At 34.8% G+C, this 16,987-nt stretch overlaps 1 protein-coding gene across 1 annotated transcript in view; it reads right to left on the bottom strand.

Moving 5' to 3' along the window:
• LOC106709511 (CLIP-associating protein) overlaps positions 1–16,754 on the bottom strand; it is a 40,200-nt gene extending 23,446 nt beyond the window's left edge. The window contains exons 1-7 of the mRNA XM_045682354.1: positions 16,447–16,754; positions 8,382–8,574; positions 6,753–6,944; positions 4,497–4,597; positions 1,953–2,129; positions 1,219–1,343; positions 622–735 (exon numbers count right to left, since the gene is read on the bottom strand). Coding sequence (XP_045538310.1) covers positions 622–735; positions 1,219–1,343; positions 1,953–2,129; positions 4,497–4,597; positions 6,753–6,944 — 709 coding nt within the window. The 5' untranslated portion in view covers positions 8,382–8,574; positions 16,447–16,754. The remainder of the gene's footprint in view (positions 1–621; positions 736–1,218; positions 1,344–1,952; positions 2,130–4,496; positions 4,598–6,752; positions 6,945–8,381; positions 8,575–16,446) is intronic.
• Between the last annotated feature and the right edge of the window lie 233 nt (positions 16,755–16,987).

The raw sequence follows: 16,987 nt of genomic DNA, 5'->3' as shown, positions 1-16,987 counted from the left end.
ATATATAATTACAGTCAAAACCGTTTATAGCGACATCGTTTAGAACAACATACCGGTTAAATTGACCAAAATCAAAGGTCCTGGCTGAATGTTATTACATATCTTTCCTATTAATACCTGTCACCGGTTGTTACAACTATCGGTTTTTACGACTCAATATGAGTAGTCCCTTCGATGTCGTTATAACAGATTTTGACTGTATACTAATATTATAATGCGAATGTTTGTTTGAATGTATCTCCAGAACGACTCCACGGATCTCGCTGAAATTTGGCATATTTGTAGAACACTTTTTTTTTACTCCGCGAGGACGGAGTCGCGGGCGACTGCTAGTAATATTATAAATGCGAATGCTTAACCATCTAGATGGATGTATGTTATAAGGTATCTGCAGATCGGTTCAACGGATCTTGATGAAACTTGGCACAGATATAGAACATAGTCTGAAAGAACACATAGACTACTTATTAAGTATATTCTACTTCCACACGGACGGAGTCGCGGGCGACAGCTAACATTTTTATAATCAACCGTATAAAAATGATAAATCTACACTAAGGGAGTCCTTTAATGGCTAATTAACGATTAAGTGAGGCTGATAGTCATTAAATAGTTTCTTACCTGTGGACAGCAGTAACCCGGCTTCCTTTGCCTCGTCAAACTTCTGTTCCAGCAGTGCCATCTTCTGCGCTGGCACCAATTCTTTCTTCTTCAAATCATAACGTAATTTTTCACCTGAAACCACACGAATACATATATTACAGCTTTAGTATAGAAAATAATTTTTAATACTGCCAACAATATCACGATATGTACTTGCCTCTATATGTCAAATTGTCTATGTAATTTTTTTATTATCCGTGTATGTACATATTTTCATTTTACAAATACGAATGTATGGATGGATGAATGTTTGTTAGAAGGTATCTCTAAAATAGTTGCATGGATCTCGATTAAATTTGGTATAGAAGTAGAACACAATCTGGAAGAAGAAGCTTTGATTCACATAACTCTGCAATGGTTCAACATATGTTATTGATATTTGGTATAGAAATAGAACATAGTCTCTAATAACACATGAGACACAAGATGTACAGTTTAAATTCTTCACAGACGAAGTCGCGGGCAAAAACTAGTTTAACTATTTTTTACAAAGTACATTTCATAGTTTGAGTATGTTTTTTTGCTCTCCAGTGTATGTATGTATGTATGACTGACCGACGTGTCTGTAGACGTCGACGAGCAGCTGCATGGCGGCATCACGGACAGCACTGTTGGGATCACCCACCAGCGCCGCCAATGTTGGCACTGCGGTCCTCAGCTGGAGATCCGCCGCCCCATGTCTGAATAAGATTACTACATTTCAAAGAACTGAGCAAATATCGAAACCCCCTCTCTCTGGTAATATATGGTGAGATTTGAGACTATCCCTCCCACTTAACCTAAAATGACATTTTTTTTTTACAAAGTATTGTGACCGATATCTTATTTAAGCCCCCCTTCCCTACACGTGATGTTTCGTGATTTTTCTCGGAACCCTAGGTACCCTATTTCTGATTAATGGACAATCCCTTATTTAAGTTATTTAAAGAGTCGCTTAATGTAAATTTAGCCTAGTCTAGTTATCTGTATCCACACAGAAGACAGGCGCCAAATGGAAGCAATTCCGCGTTTCGTCTGATGAGTGTGGTGCCGGAGGCCTAATTTTAGTTCTCTTGCCCTTCACAATCTTTTCTTATTAGGAATGGATGAGAAGGGGAAGTGGACCTGGCGGAAGAGGGGACGCATGGGAAGGGGAAATGTTCTCTTTCTGTGCGTCCCCTCCATTGATTAAAGGTAGACAACGCATCTGCATTTGTGGATGTCTATGGGCAACGGTCGCCTCGCTATTTCGGCGAATTCAGGTGACCGTTTGCTCGTTTGCCACCTTTCTATATTAAAAAAATACTCACGCTTCAAGCAGTGACCCAATGCACCGGAGTGTCTCTTCCCTGGTGTGAGCAGCCTTGTGCTGAAGTGCGGGGGTGAGACGAGCCAGCAAAGTGCGAGGAGCGGCCGCGCGGCTCGTACCTAACGCCGCCACGCACGTACGGGCAGCGGTACGCACGCACTCTTTCGTATCCGCCAACCTGGACGGAAAATAACAATATCAGATAATTAAACAACAAAAAAAACTGAGTATCCGCCGGAATTAGGGTTGCCAGGTCAAACCTACTAGCCAGTTTGGCCGGACTTTTGGGTAGAAAGGTCGGACATCCTATATTATTTAGGATTTTGTCTCAGTATTAATAGGTACACTCTCGTTTGGGAAATGTAAAAAGCCTAACAAAAGCCGGAAAACCGTTTATTTTGGCCGGACACGCAATCAAAAAGTTTACCTATGTCCGGCTTTATCCGGACGCCTGGCAACGCTAGCCGGAATCGTTAAAACAACGCTCAGCAGTCGCTTTAAAGCGAGACAAACTTATGTATTATCCATACGTCTTAATGAATCTTAACTATAAACTCCTATAACAATCAGGGAAGAAATACAAATGAAATGACAACACATTTGTTATATTTAGTTAAATCGTATTGGCTACAAGCGGTAACAAATGAAATGTTACGCGCAAAAAACATCTTTTTATCGTAGTCGTGTTATAAAGTATTTCGGTATTGGAAAATTCACGGTTGCAATTCGTAAACAAAACAACTCCGTCCACACGGATATATAAAGAAAACGTAACAAGCTAACGAGTAAACCTATGTGTTCTTCCAGATTATGTTAAACATATATGACAAATTTCATTTAGATCCATGCAGCAGTTCTGGAGATACCTTCTAACAAAGATCAATCCATCCATCTAAATATGTATATCCATACATTTATAATTTTAGTAAGAAATTATGCCATGCTAGATTTATTATATGCCGCTACCAGAAAAGCTAAATCGCCACTAAAGGCACACTTAGCATAGATTTAATATAACACTAAAGAACTGTTTAAGTAGTCATTTAACATATCTGAGTGAAATAAAATATTATCGATTATAAAGTTTGCATACCTACCGAGAATTAACGAACTTCGGTACACTGTAATAAACTCCGCAGTTGTAAGGTTTCATAAGAAGATAAAGTTTATACACAAAAACTAAAGCAATAGCAAATTTGGTAGACCAAAATAAACTACCTAAAATTGGATTACTTTCTAAGGCTTTGAACACACATAATTTATTCAATATACAGTTTGGTAACAACCTAATTTAATTTAATTTTGTTGTAACGTAACACTTATAATACTAATATTATAAATGCGAATGTTTAGATGTATGTATGAATGTTTGTTTGAAGGTCAAACGAAATCTCTAAAACGGCTCAACTGATCTGAAACAAATGTGACAACGATGTAGAGCATACTCTAGACTAGAACACATAGACTATTAATAAAGTTCTTTTTAATTTCGGGCGAACAGAATCGCGGGCGACAGCTAGTAATTAATAATTATAGCCACAGTCACCAATTTATTAATTAAATAGTCCCTTAGTGTTTAGTTATCACACTAAATTCACTCTCAGATACATCTTTAGTGACCACTTAATGACTGCGTCAGTTTGAATGTTATGAACAAATTAATTTGATTAAAACTTTCTTTTCATATTCACCCACAATACCTGCATATTTCGGGAACATCAATCTTTCTAACATCATCTATTTGACAGCTACAATTTCCTAAACATAGATAAGCTATAAATAACTATAGTTTTGTAATATCTTATACAGTTTAACATTGGCCTGTAACTGCCCTTGACATTACCCCGCTCTGCGCCAAAATGGCAAGAAACGTTGGCATATTGAAAAGTTCACAGAGCGGATATTAAAAGAATTTCTGTATTATACACGTTAAGAAATCATGATTCCTAAATCACTTTCCCAATCGTACACTTTTATAAGTAAAAAATAAATAAAAAAGTAAACAAAACGTATTGTCATCCTTTTCATAACCTTTGTGAAAACAGAGACAACAACAAACAAGTATTAAGGCAGTTGAATTTCACTATTAGTTGGCAATATGACGACTATTTTTACTCGTTTCAATAAATTAAAAAAATCATCTACATATTTTGTATCCGACTGTACATCAAAGCAAAGCAAACAAGGGCGGGGTTGTTTTCCAATTAAATGTACAGTCGTGCACACGAGGCATTGTCTCAAGCGCTAGCCATTGTCATGCACGAGTAGACCCGCCTAATTACCTAGGCTATGCTCGGATGATCCGATCCGCTTCCTGTCATATATGGGATAGGATACTTAACATTCATTTAAATCTTTTATGGGTGCAATTAAAATTAAAAATAAAACAGCTATTGATGATCGATTGGAATAAATTTAAAAATAAGTTTTATATAGGAATTTTGGTCTCAGAAACCCACGATGAGACTCGTTAGGCTAACACCCTAGTAGCCTAGTGCCAACAACACCCTAGTATTAAATTTCGTAGTAAGAAATCTGTACAAACCTGTCAATAATATGAGGTAGGACTGTAGGCACAAAGTTTGAGAAGTCTGGTCCCATACGCTCCGCCAGAGCGGTCATCACTTCCAGCCCATTCTGTGCAATCTGCGAACAACATATTTCAATTAACATCTTCTCTTATAAACACAAGTTCTCTAAAACTTTTTTTTTATAGAAACATGACTTAGAATGCTGCGAAATCATATTCCATGAGGTTCAATCGTTTCCCATCATCTCACTTCCTACATTTCATACTCAGAAGAATAAGTTAAAAGGAACTTTTGTTGACAAAGTTAAGCATTGTATGTATAAATTTTATAATTACAATATGAATTTATTATTCAAAACACAGGATGTTTTAAACAATAAACAGTTAAAATACCAATATTATCCAGTATACAAAACAAAAGCTCAGCAACCCCACACCCTGCTAACCTATATACAAAGGGTGGTGTGCACAAAGGGGAGGATAAATAGGCCACTAGTCCCTGTATATAAATAAACATTGGGATACATATAACACCCTTAAAGACTTATTAAACACTAAAGTTGTCTAAAATTAGGCAAATAAAGAATTAACCAATTTCAGAATTGATTCAAAAGTAATAAGCGTCAGTTCCCACTGTCAAAATAACTTTACAGAAACATATTGTTATCCTTAACATACTCTTTGTAAAATCAGAGGTAAAAAAAAAATGTGTTTTAGCAGTGGAAAGGCACAATTTAAAAAAAAGTACAATATGTAAAAAGTTCGCAATACTCACATAAGATCTTACAAATTATAAAACACCATTAACAATAAAAAAAGTAAATCATAAAGCAAATGTATTTGAATATGAACTGAAGTAGCTTGTTGTGATTTTGGTTTGGACAGACCAACGCGTATTCAGCTACTGAGATATCCGTGTACACAGCTACAGCTTCGCTTTATAACAACTACTTATTCTGATAACAAATAACTTTATACAACAATGATATCATATGTTCAAATATGTTACGTACTAAATGAATCAAACGATTTAAAAAAAATCCCTAACTCAATCTCATTTCATATAAAACTTTATTGAATGTCATAGGTTGAGAATTTAAAATCATTGATTTAACTTTCACCAAAACCTCAATAACTCAATGTCACGAATCTCAATATTAACAATAGTTGTATTCTCGTTTCTACATCGTAGTCACATCGCTCGTATTGTATCAGAATAGTGGTGTACGCGATGAAACTCATCAGAGACTGCGAATCAAACTATGCATGACACATGGCGTCGTTTTGTGTCGTCTGCAAGCGGAATTAGACCGGCTTATTATAGACTTCACTGAATGCCTAATGCACATATTCATTTACAAACTGAATACTGAAAAGGTTAACCCGTAAATCGGCAGACTTTATTTTCTCTCTTCAAAGGTTAACTCTCATCTTGAGGTGATGTTATTTTACACTTCTATTTCGACCTACATATGCTTTTTATTGTAAAATTATCTATGTCCATTATTTCACAGACCAACAATAGCTATAAAGTGTTATTAAGGACGACTGAAATAAGGTATGACAGATCAATTTGGAGAACGAAAATTTGTTGTGGGGTTACAATAGAGTGTGATAAAAAGAGACAAATGACAACGAACTAAAGATACTAATCCATTATATTACTGATGTATACCTTTCTCATGCAAACTAGTAAATAAACGTGTTTCTCCATACAAAAAAAAAAACTAGTTATATGTGACTATTATAGGTCATGCACATTGCATGTTAAACTGGCATTCATTGTAAGAAATAGGCGTAAAACAGCTGAAGAATTCTAACAATGATAAAGGCAAAGATTCGTGTCGTTTAAAGAAAACTGAAACTCGACGGATGAGAAAATGGAAACAAAGTCCGCACTTGTCTGTACGGAATTTATTTTTTGTACTCAAATGACAAATAACATGGTAAGAGATAGCACCATTTAACCTGTATGTAAGTACTAGCTGTCGCCGCGATACCGTCAGCGCGAATTAAAAAAAAAACTTAATTAGTATGCGTTCTTCCGGACTATGCTCTGCATCTATGTCAAATTAATGCAGCCATTCTGGAGATACCTTCTAATTTAATATTTTATCAACGTGAGGTTAACGTGACTATTTATTTACTTAATCTAAATGCATATGTCAATGGGTCTGCACACACTATAATTATCTTCTTAATATGATTTATGAAGAAGTAATATTAACTGGGAATGCTTTTAGGTGGTGACCTCTTTCCATAAAAACATACCTTAAAGTTGCCACCATTAAGCCAAGCTACGAGTGCGTCGAGCAGCTGCGCCGCGATATCAAAAGTGAGGTCTGGCTCGCGGCGGACGAGCGCAACTAGCTGTTCACCCAGCAGCTGCCGCAGCCGTAGGTCCGGCCGGCTCAGCAGCGGCAGCGCAGCCTCCAGCGACGCCGGCTGCGGGTAGTGCGACATCTGGAGACAACAGAAAAAAAACTTATAGTTAACTCTAGACTGCCTATATGCCTGAACTTAATATTTCCTTTGACCTTTTATTGCTGTCATCAAAGTAAAATTTTTACTTATAGTATCTGATGATGAAAGCTAATCTTATGCTTTAAATCTCAGACTTTATTATAATAATGTTAAATGATTAATGGAGGATAGGGAGAAATATATTAAAGGACATCATTATGATTAAAATGTGGTTAATTGTAACTACACACTTCGAACATATTTTCCTTGTACAACAGGGACGTATTTATAATCATATTTTGGTCTCGGCCATTTATCTTATATTTATATGCAATCGTGCTTCGTATAATAAGTGTTTCAAACGTGAAAACGCTTAAGTCGTCGTCTCTCGTGTCGTAGTGCAATGTGCGCTATTGTTAAACTTAGTATGCATCTAGGCGGACCTACACTGTCGCTGGCTAGGCTCGAGACACGAATCGCACTTAATATAAACAACGGTCAATGAACTCAACAGAAATGTCATTAATTCATACATAGTTTAATACATACAATAGAATTAAACATTATCAACAACAAACTTATTCTCTCAGGGATCGTGGTCAATCGTTAATTTATTTCTTGAAAAAATCATCAACACTACACACTTCAAAGACATTATAAAAGCCAAGAATAACATTCCTTAGAATTTAAAATCCATATCTGTCCTTTTAAGTTATGTCTACATTTATTAAAAACAACTCGGATATCACCGACCTAGTTTTATTTATACAAGCAATTAATTAAAAAAAACAAGGGCGTCTTGAAATACTACATTATATGGGACCTGTTTCGCATACGAAGTCATTGAAAGTGCCGCAAGCGATTTCTTTAGGACAAAAATATTCGTCATGTTTCAATGCTAAAGTTCTGCGGGCGGACCGAGGTTGACCTCTACACTTCCTTGGCAGTTAACTGGATTGAATATTTTCATTATTACAACAGTCACGACACGTCATGTCTATGTTACTGACATGATTGACGTGTCATCTTGCACTGACTAAATGGGTTTGTCCGTCACGCTAATGTTAGTGAAGTGAAGTGTTGTATGAACCTACTTGTACTTGCAATTTAGTGCTACATTTCGTAACGACTGTCTTACAACAGTTTGAATGTCTGTGTGTACAGTCAGCTGCATAAATATGTATACATTTACAACATTTAAGAAACTTGTGTAGACCTTCGGTTTAAAAAATGCGCGATTTGTCAGTAGCTTGTATTCATGGTCGGAAGCATACGGACAGATAGGCTCCTACATATTTTTGAAACCATAAAAAGCGTATACAAGTTTCTGCAAGCTTTGCACACGTATATATACTTATGCAGCCGACTGTACATACTGTGGAAGTCTGTCTACACAAAGATATTTAAAAAAAAATAGTTAAATGTATGACAACTCACCGTTAAACGTCGTTTATCCTTGATTCAAATCCAAAAATTTCACCTTAGCCACGTAACCGAGTGTCCGCACCCAAATAACTGTCATTGCACAAAACTAGCCGGCACCGAACCCCGCTATCACAACACTGACCGCGCCACCGCTACTGAGCACACAACCACTGCATTTTATATGTCCACTAAGAATCTTTTCGCACTGTAAAAGAAAACCTGTATGCTTATAAATTGAAAACTTTATAAATAGTGCCTTGTTGTCATGTTTCGGAAGTGATTGTTACTCTACTTTAGGTCATGGGTCAATTATTATTAGGTTTCCTAGGTCACCTTGTAGTGGTCTCAAATATGACTAGATTACTATTTAAAGTTTAAGGTTTATTCATATAAAGTCTTTCCAAACTTTTGCAGTTCGGGTCATTTTCAATAAATAATCAAGATTTTGATACTTAATCCTAAGAGAATGCATTTGTCATGTATATAATACGACTGTATTTACTAATATTCGAACCCTTTTCATTTTAATTTATAGCATACTAGCTATCGCACGCGACGCCGTACGCGCGCAATTTAAAAAAAACTTTATTAGTAGCTTATGTGTTCTTTCAGACTCTGCTCTACATCTTTGGCAAATTTCATCAAGATCCGTTGAACTGTTCCGGAGATACCTTCAAACAAACATCCATCGATCCAAACATTTATAATATTAGTAAGATAAATGTCAATATATTGTTAAAAGAACTCATATGTTAAAACAAGTGAATGTGAAGGCTATATTTGAATGTACATGTTTTTACCACATTTCATAGTCTAAATATTTCAGGCATCATTCATTTATTTTCACAATGAATACTACAAAAATATTACTAAAGTCTTTTAGCAAGAAATAATTTAAAAGCTTACATTTTTATTAAATACAGGGTGTCCGCCGGAAGAGTTTATACTTTGGATTTCGGTTTCGCCGAGTGGGAAGGCGGTGGAGCGGGGAGAGGGGTATCGTTCGACGCGGCATTGTTGCGGGTTGTTTAGTAGCCATGAGTCAGTGGACAGTAGCGCATCGCGCCTTTGCGGTCGAGGCGTATTTCGCAAACAATAATTCCGTCAATGTGGCTAGACGTAAGTTTTGTTCTCACTTCGATATCCGACGATTAAACGATGGCCCATCGAACCAATTGATTTGGGCGTGGGTAAAGAAGTTTCGAAAAACTGGATCAGTGCAAAATAAGCCTCGAGCTGGACCTTCAACGTCTGTTTCTAGTCCTGAAAACGCAGAACTTGTAAGAAGGGAAATTTTGCAGAACCCGCGTAAGTCTATTCGGAAGATTGCAGCATCAACGGGTGTGAAAAAGACTTCAGTTCATAAAATTATTCGTAAACAATTAAAATTCCATCCATACAAGCTTCAAGTTACCCAGCAGTTGAAAGAAGATGATTTCATTAAAAGGAAGAATTATGCTGAAGTCATTCTGGAACGATTTTCCACTCCTACTCGATTATGTAACATCTTTTTTAGCGATGAGGCGCACTTTCATATTGGTGGGTACGTAAATAAGCAGAATATGCGATATTGGAGCGCATACAATCCTAAAGAGATCCATGAAAGGCCCCTTCACTGCCCAAAGACTACAGTTTGGTGCGCCATTTCTGGTAATGGGATTATTGGGCCTTATTTTTTCGGTAGAGGTGAAACTGTCAACGCTGAACGTTACTGCGCGATGTTGGACAACTTTTTTATACCGGAGCTGCATCAACATGTCAGTTACAATAATAGGACTCATTTTCAGCAGGATGGGGCTACCGCACACACCGCTAGGGTCACAATGACTAAGGTGAAAGAGCTTTTTCCCGGAAAATTAATTAGTCGATTTGGTGACATACCCTGGCCCCCTAGATCTCCCGATCTCAGTCCTTGCGACTTTTTTTTGTGGGGATATTTAAAATCTCGCGTATACAGTGATTCGCCATCAACAATACAGGCCCTACAAGCCAATATCGAACGCGAGATTGCGGCTATCAGTCCAGAACTTTGCAAGCGAGTTTTCACCAACATGAAGGAAAGATTGCAAGAGTGTGCGCAGCGAGAAGGACGTCATTTAAGTGGAGTTATCTTTAAAAAATAAAATCCGCGTTATTCTTCTGTAATATGATCAATAAATAACTTTGATAGTTCTCATGGTTTATTTTATTTTCATTCTTTAAGTATAAAATCTGCCGGCGGACACCCTGTACAATTCTATTAATTCATAGTATTATATGTTAACTAAATGGAACAAATTAGGGACATCTTCAAAGGCTACTGTTCTCACTTGAGACAACTCAAATGGAAACCTCTGCCTACCTTTTACTTCTAAATGAACCATTTCATTTCAAATTTACACCAACAAATCTAATTTCATGTCGGAAGCTGGCTGGGAATTTCCGAAGTTTAATCAAGAATTTGATAAGGATGTATGATTAATTATAGCGCAATTTACTATGTTACTACTTAACTTGCTGGTCCGTTTGCCTGCTTGTTTCCTTTACTAAAAAACATACTTATATGTATATCTCAATTAGCTGTTGCCCGCGACTCCGTTAATGAAGAGTTAAAAAAATACTTAATAAGTAGCCTATGTGTTCTTCCAGATTATGTTCTATATCTGTGCCACATTTCATCAAGATCCATGGTGCCGTTCTGGAGATACCTCCAAACAAATATCCATCCATCTAAACTTTCGCATTTATAATATTGGTATGATGTATTTTATGTTTACTAAAAACACAGTACTGATGTATTAAAACTGAAGGTTCAAAGGTGTAAGGTTTATAACAACTCAAACCAACAGTTTTGCACTTAATGTAAATTGGCCATTAGTTCTTCCATCACTGTGAATTTTGTCCAAGTGCCAATTCATTCACTTAGCTGTCAACTACCAAAGTCATATCCATTGTTCCATTCAGTGAGCTCAGACTGGAACAATTGATATCATTGATACATGTTTATTATATCAAAATTCATACATTGTTGCATGTTGAAAACAATAAAAAAATTCAATTAACAATAACAATGTTCTCGAATTTGTTAACTAAGTAGTAGTTACCCTTATGTTTAAATAAAGGAAGATTAAAGTGACTTAACTAGCCTTGATTTAATCCAGTAATAATAGTTCATTTAATAATAGTTTTACTAACTACTTAATTTAAATTAACATTGGTAATTTCACTCTCTGTTGAAAAATATGAATAATTGACATCTCACATTTTTAAATTGGGCAAGCTTAAGGCTATCGGTCATAATGGAATCAACAACTCAGGTCATAAAGAAACCTCTAGAGCAAAAAATATATTGTGGTCCCTTGTACACTAGCTTATTCAAGTTCCACTGTATTGCACTTTTGTTTTAAATGTAAACAGGTCTTAATCTGCATATGATTTGATCAACGGTAGTAGGTGTTTTGTATTCATGTCACATAAAAGTAAACACGGATTTCAATGGACTTTCACTACGAGCAAGCTATATCTGAGCTTAGTAAAACCTGCATTATCTATTATATTTTTAATAAAATCCTTTTATTTACTTTATTAAACAACTAGCTTTTACCCGCGACTCCGTCCGCGCGGAATTAAAAATGCACACAAGATAAAAAAGTTCCTATGTCCGTCTCCTAGTTCTAAGCTATCTCTCCATCAATTTTCAGCTAAATCAGTTCAACCGATCTTGAGTTATGTTATAAATTACCCGCGACTCCGTTCGCGCGGAATAAAAAATTGAAAACGGGGTAAAAATTATCCTATGTCCGTTTCCTGGTTCTAAGCTACCTGCCCACCAATTTTCAGTCAAATCGATTCAGCCGTTCTTGAGTTATAAATAGTGTAACTAACACGACTTTCTTTTATATATATAGATATATAGATAATTAAAAATATTACATCTAACAAACATAAATAAAGTCATTTATATGTAAACAAAAAAACCGGCAATGTATATTAGCTAAGTGCATTTGCGTAGCGACATAGTTCATTGCATGGCGCCCGATCAGCGAGGGCTTCGACGTTTAACAAACAACTTGCATACACTTGTACTGGATTTAAACAGCTACACAGTATTACAAATAAGTAAGGGATTACAAGTGTACGCTGATATAATTTACGCAAGAATTTTTTAAAGTACATCCTGTTTGGTAGGACCAAAGATACTTCAAGTATTTAATTTAAGTTGTAATGTTTTTCATATTTTTATAAGCCTACCTATATTAACACTATTCTGAACTTTTGAATGACAATTCTTTGAATCAATTATCTTTCAAACTGGCTAACATAACACACAGAAGTTATATAGTCAAAAAAATACAGTCTTGAATATCTTAAACTAGATAATTTTTTAAATTACCTTGCAGCTGGCAGTAATAAAAAAAACTCAGACAACTTCTAATATAACAGAGCCATCAGTCAAGTAATCAATAACATAGCTAGATAATTACCACAGTACTTGCTAATTAGTATACATGTTTGGAGGACTTGTTTATTCACTTGTATATTAATAGCGTAAAACTGACAACATTCAGAAAACAGACTTCAACAAGCCTTAACAACATTCTAGTTATTCATATCATAAAATTAATTATATAGACAACATCTAATATTATAAATGCAAATGTTTAGATGGATATTTGTTTAAAGATATCTCCGGAACGGCTCAATGGATCTTGATGAAATTTGGCACAGATGTAGAACATAGTCTGGAAGAACACATAGGCTACTTAGTAAGTTTTTTTTTTAAATTCCGTAAGGACAAAGTCGCGGGTTACAGCTAGTAATTAAATAATTTTTAAAACTTATTACTTCCACTCTGAATAATCATGTCTTTTATCATCACAAGGTTATACATATCTTTTAATTGCCTTAAAATATAAACAGTTTCATAGATAGTAAAATAAAAACAACATAAAACGACTGGGGATGACATCAGCAACTTAGAAAGATCCATTAAGTAATGACCTAGGTAATAAATCTTTATTAGCCCTGAGTCATGACGGAAAACATATTAAAGGGTTCAAAGATATACAGAATAACTGTGGCTTTGGTATATTGGAAGTAACATATATAATTATATTAAATCTAATTTTCTTCGAAAAAAAAAAACAGAGACAACGAGACAATACAAGCACTTTGGCAGTAAATTTCACTATAACATTAATCACAGGAATTAAAAGAACTACAACAGTGAATTAAGTATAAGTAAGTCAACTTACTCGTAAAGTACTCTTACCTAACACCCTTTATTAATTTAAAATATGAGATATGTATTTTAACTTTAAATTTTTAATGCATTAAGAATGAAACTCGTATGTTTAGTAAGATAGGAAAAGTTATGATTATAAAGGATAACCTCTCCATCTCTGGCCACCATGCAAGGGGTTCTCCCCTGAGAGGGCCCTGGAGAGGGCGTCATAGTGCCGCCCATTAAAAAAACACCTTTAATATAATCTTTCAACATATATAAAGCTAGTTAATCCTGTTTTTATAACACACTTATTGCTTTCAACTCCATTATTAACCATCTAGAGCTAGCTGTCATGATTTAATAACAGGACTAAACTTTAAATTATTGAACTATTAAATCCACATCAGAACAATAATTGACGTAAGAACAATGGCATTTCTCAAGGTATACCAATTTGTATGAATAATGAATGAACTTGCATTATCTATTATTACTTATTTGTGATTGGCAACTTTTACATTGTCAATAAAAAATCATTTATTGACTTGCTAATTCCAAAAAAGTATTTTGAAAAAATACTTTTTAAATAAGACTTCAGAGCTACTAATGGTTCTACATATTAGTAATCTTATTAATATTATAAATGCAAATGTTTTTATGTATGGATGTCTCTTAGAAGGTATCTGCAGAATGGCAAAACAAATCTCAATGAAATTTGGCATAAATGTAGAACGTGTGGAAGAACACATAACTAATTAATTAAGAACGGCTTAACTCATGTGTGATTGTCTGGTGATGGCACCAACTAGTTTCGAACCCGTAGGTGGTCCATCTTCAGGGCAAGTGTTTATTATTGGTGCCGTCACCGTACAATCACATGTGAATTAAGCCATTCTTAATTAATTATTATGTCTCACAAAAGTTTGAACACATAACTAATTAAATTTTTCTTCAACCCAACGCAGAGTCGTGGGTGACAGCTACTTTTTTATAATTTTAATATACAAAACCAAAAAAATGACTATAAAATTGAAACTAAAAAATCTACTTCATTTAGGTAATTGATGTACAAAATCATAAACATAATTTTGCCACAGACAAAATTAAACAACACCATCTTCACTTGTTTTGTGAGACAGAACAAAACCCACATATATCTTAATATGGCTTAAGGAAACCCTCTTCATAATATGAAATAATTATAAATGAAACTCATGTTTATATGCTCATATATGGCATAACAACTCCCACACATATAATACTGCTATTGATTCAGCTACACATTATTTTTATAGTCGACTAGCCTTGCATGCGACTTCATATGAGCAAAATTTAAAAAAAAAACTTAGTAGACTATGTATTGTTCAATATGGTAATCTATCTCAATGCCAAATTTTATCCAGATGCATTTAGTTATTTTGGAAATACTTGCAAACATACATCCATACATACAACTTTCACATCTATATATATAAAAGAAAGTCGTGTTAGTTACACTATTTATAACTCAAGAACGGCTGAATTGATTTGACTGAAAATTAGGTAGCTTAGAACCAGGAAACGGACATAGGATAACTTTTACCCCATTTTTTATTCCACCCGAACGGAGTCGTGGGTAGAAGCTAGTTTTTAATATGAGTAAGATATAATGAATATAGCATAGTTATACAAGAGCTTGAAGAGAAAAGGTTTGCTTGTTTTAGAAAAACTTAATATCACTAATCATCATCATCAGCTCACATCCCCACTGAGGGGCTCGGAGCCTACCCTAAGTTAGGGGTAACTAGACCATAGTCAAAAACACTGGCCCAGTATTGGTTGGTAGACTTCACACATATCTTTGAATTTGTTTTCAGATATGTGAAGGTTGCCATCACCATGTTTTCCTTCACCATTAGAATGTCGGGTAAATGTCCCTTTATTATGAAATTAATATGCATTATAATATGAAATAATTACAGCACTTTAGATTGTATTTCAATTCAATTGTATTTTTTTTATGTGTGTTACTGCGAATCTCCGCCCATGGTGGTCCGATTTTGATAAAAATTATTTTAATCGAAAGGAAGTGCTTGCAGATGGGTCCCATTTTTTTTAACTAAGACCAGTAGATTTTGAATATAGCTTCAAAATTTGTTGCGAAAATTAGGGACATTTTTTATATATACAAATGTGTATATATTGTCTATCATCCAACATAACAGGTTAATAATAATTATTCATTAAAAATAAGTCATTGTTTGATTGCTTGTTCTTGTAACAAAGACAATTTTTTTTTCTCTAGGTAGGTCTGTCTAGTGTTATACATGATTTTCATAAACTATTTTGGGTGGGTAAAAAATGCTACTAGTATTCTCGGTAGTTTTAAACTGTGATTAATGTTTGTACAGTGTAATTTTGTATGCACTAGATTTGTGGTCAAAAACAATTGGTAACAAAATCTCGCTTTTTTAAAGTCGCTAAAACGGCACATCTATCAAGCAAAGTAAAAATCCATGTTTATCGAATCCGATATGGATAATCGCGAGCAAATCCTGATTGCGTATGTACAATGTTTATAAATTTTATAACGACATATGTGTATAGATCATGATGTCATCTCGTATCAGAACAATTGAGGCTACTCTACTAAATATTAAAGTGCCACACAATAAACTATTTCCTACCAAGTTTCAAAAGGATGTAACAGCTCTACTGCCGTTTATTAATAAAACTGTTTGATTTCTACAGGAAATTATAATATTACAGAGTATTTTTAATCATAGAATGTTCTAAGGAAAGTAACAAAGCTGATCTGTCAAGTCTTACAAAGTTCGCGAATCAAACGCTGCCGACGCGAAGAGTACAATGGAAAATAAGAAAAGCACTAACTTTGTTTTATCTGGAAACTTGCTTCTCGATCACATACGAAACAAGGCACGGCCTTTGTAATCCGATGTAAAAATACGTTCCGGAGACATTCCCATCTAGAGATTTGACCTTTGCAAGTAAAACACTTCCTTACACGAATCAACTAGAAGCACAGGCACTATCAATTTTTACGTTTGTTGTATTAAAATAGAAAAATAATAGAAATATGCAATACGTTACACTTTTTACACAGAAATTCTCACCGTTTCAAAATCACTCGAAAAATATTCGGCAATGTCGCGCATGCCCGACATAAATTTACATCACGTGACCTGTCATGGCGTCTTTAACGTAACTTTTTAAAAATGTTGCAACATGATATCGAAGTCACCGTTTTCTTTTTAAGTGAAAGATAAAAAGTGTTAAATTTTTATTTAAATATGTTATAAACTTGTAACTTTTTAAAACAATATAATATTGTTCACTTCTGTGTGTAATAATTTTGTTAACTGCTGTTACGCTTTGCGATATTGCGACTTCACTTGATAAATTTATAAGACGT

This window comes from Papilio machaon, chromosome 19 (assembly GCF_912999745.1).
Source record: "Papilio machaon chromosome 19, ilPapMach1.1, whole genome shotgun sequence".
Lineage (NCBI taxonomy): Eukaryota > Metazoa > Arthropoda > Insecta > Lepidoptera > Papilionidae > Papilio > Papilio machaon.
This window is presented reverse-complemented; position numbering and strand designations above follow the sequence as displayed.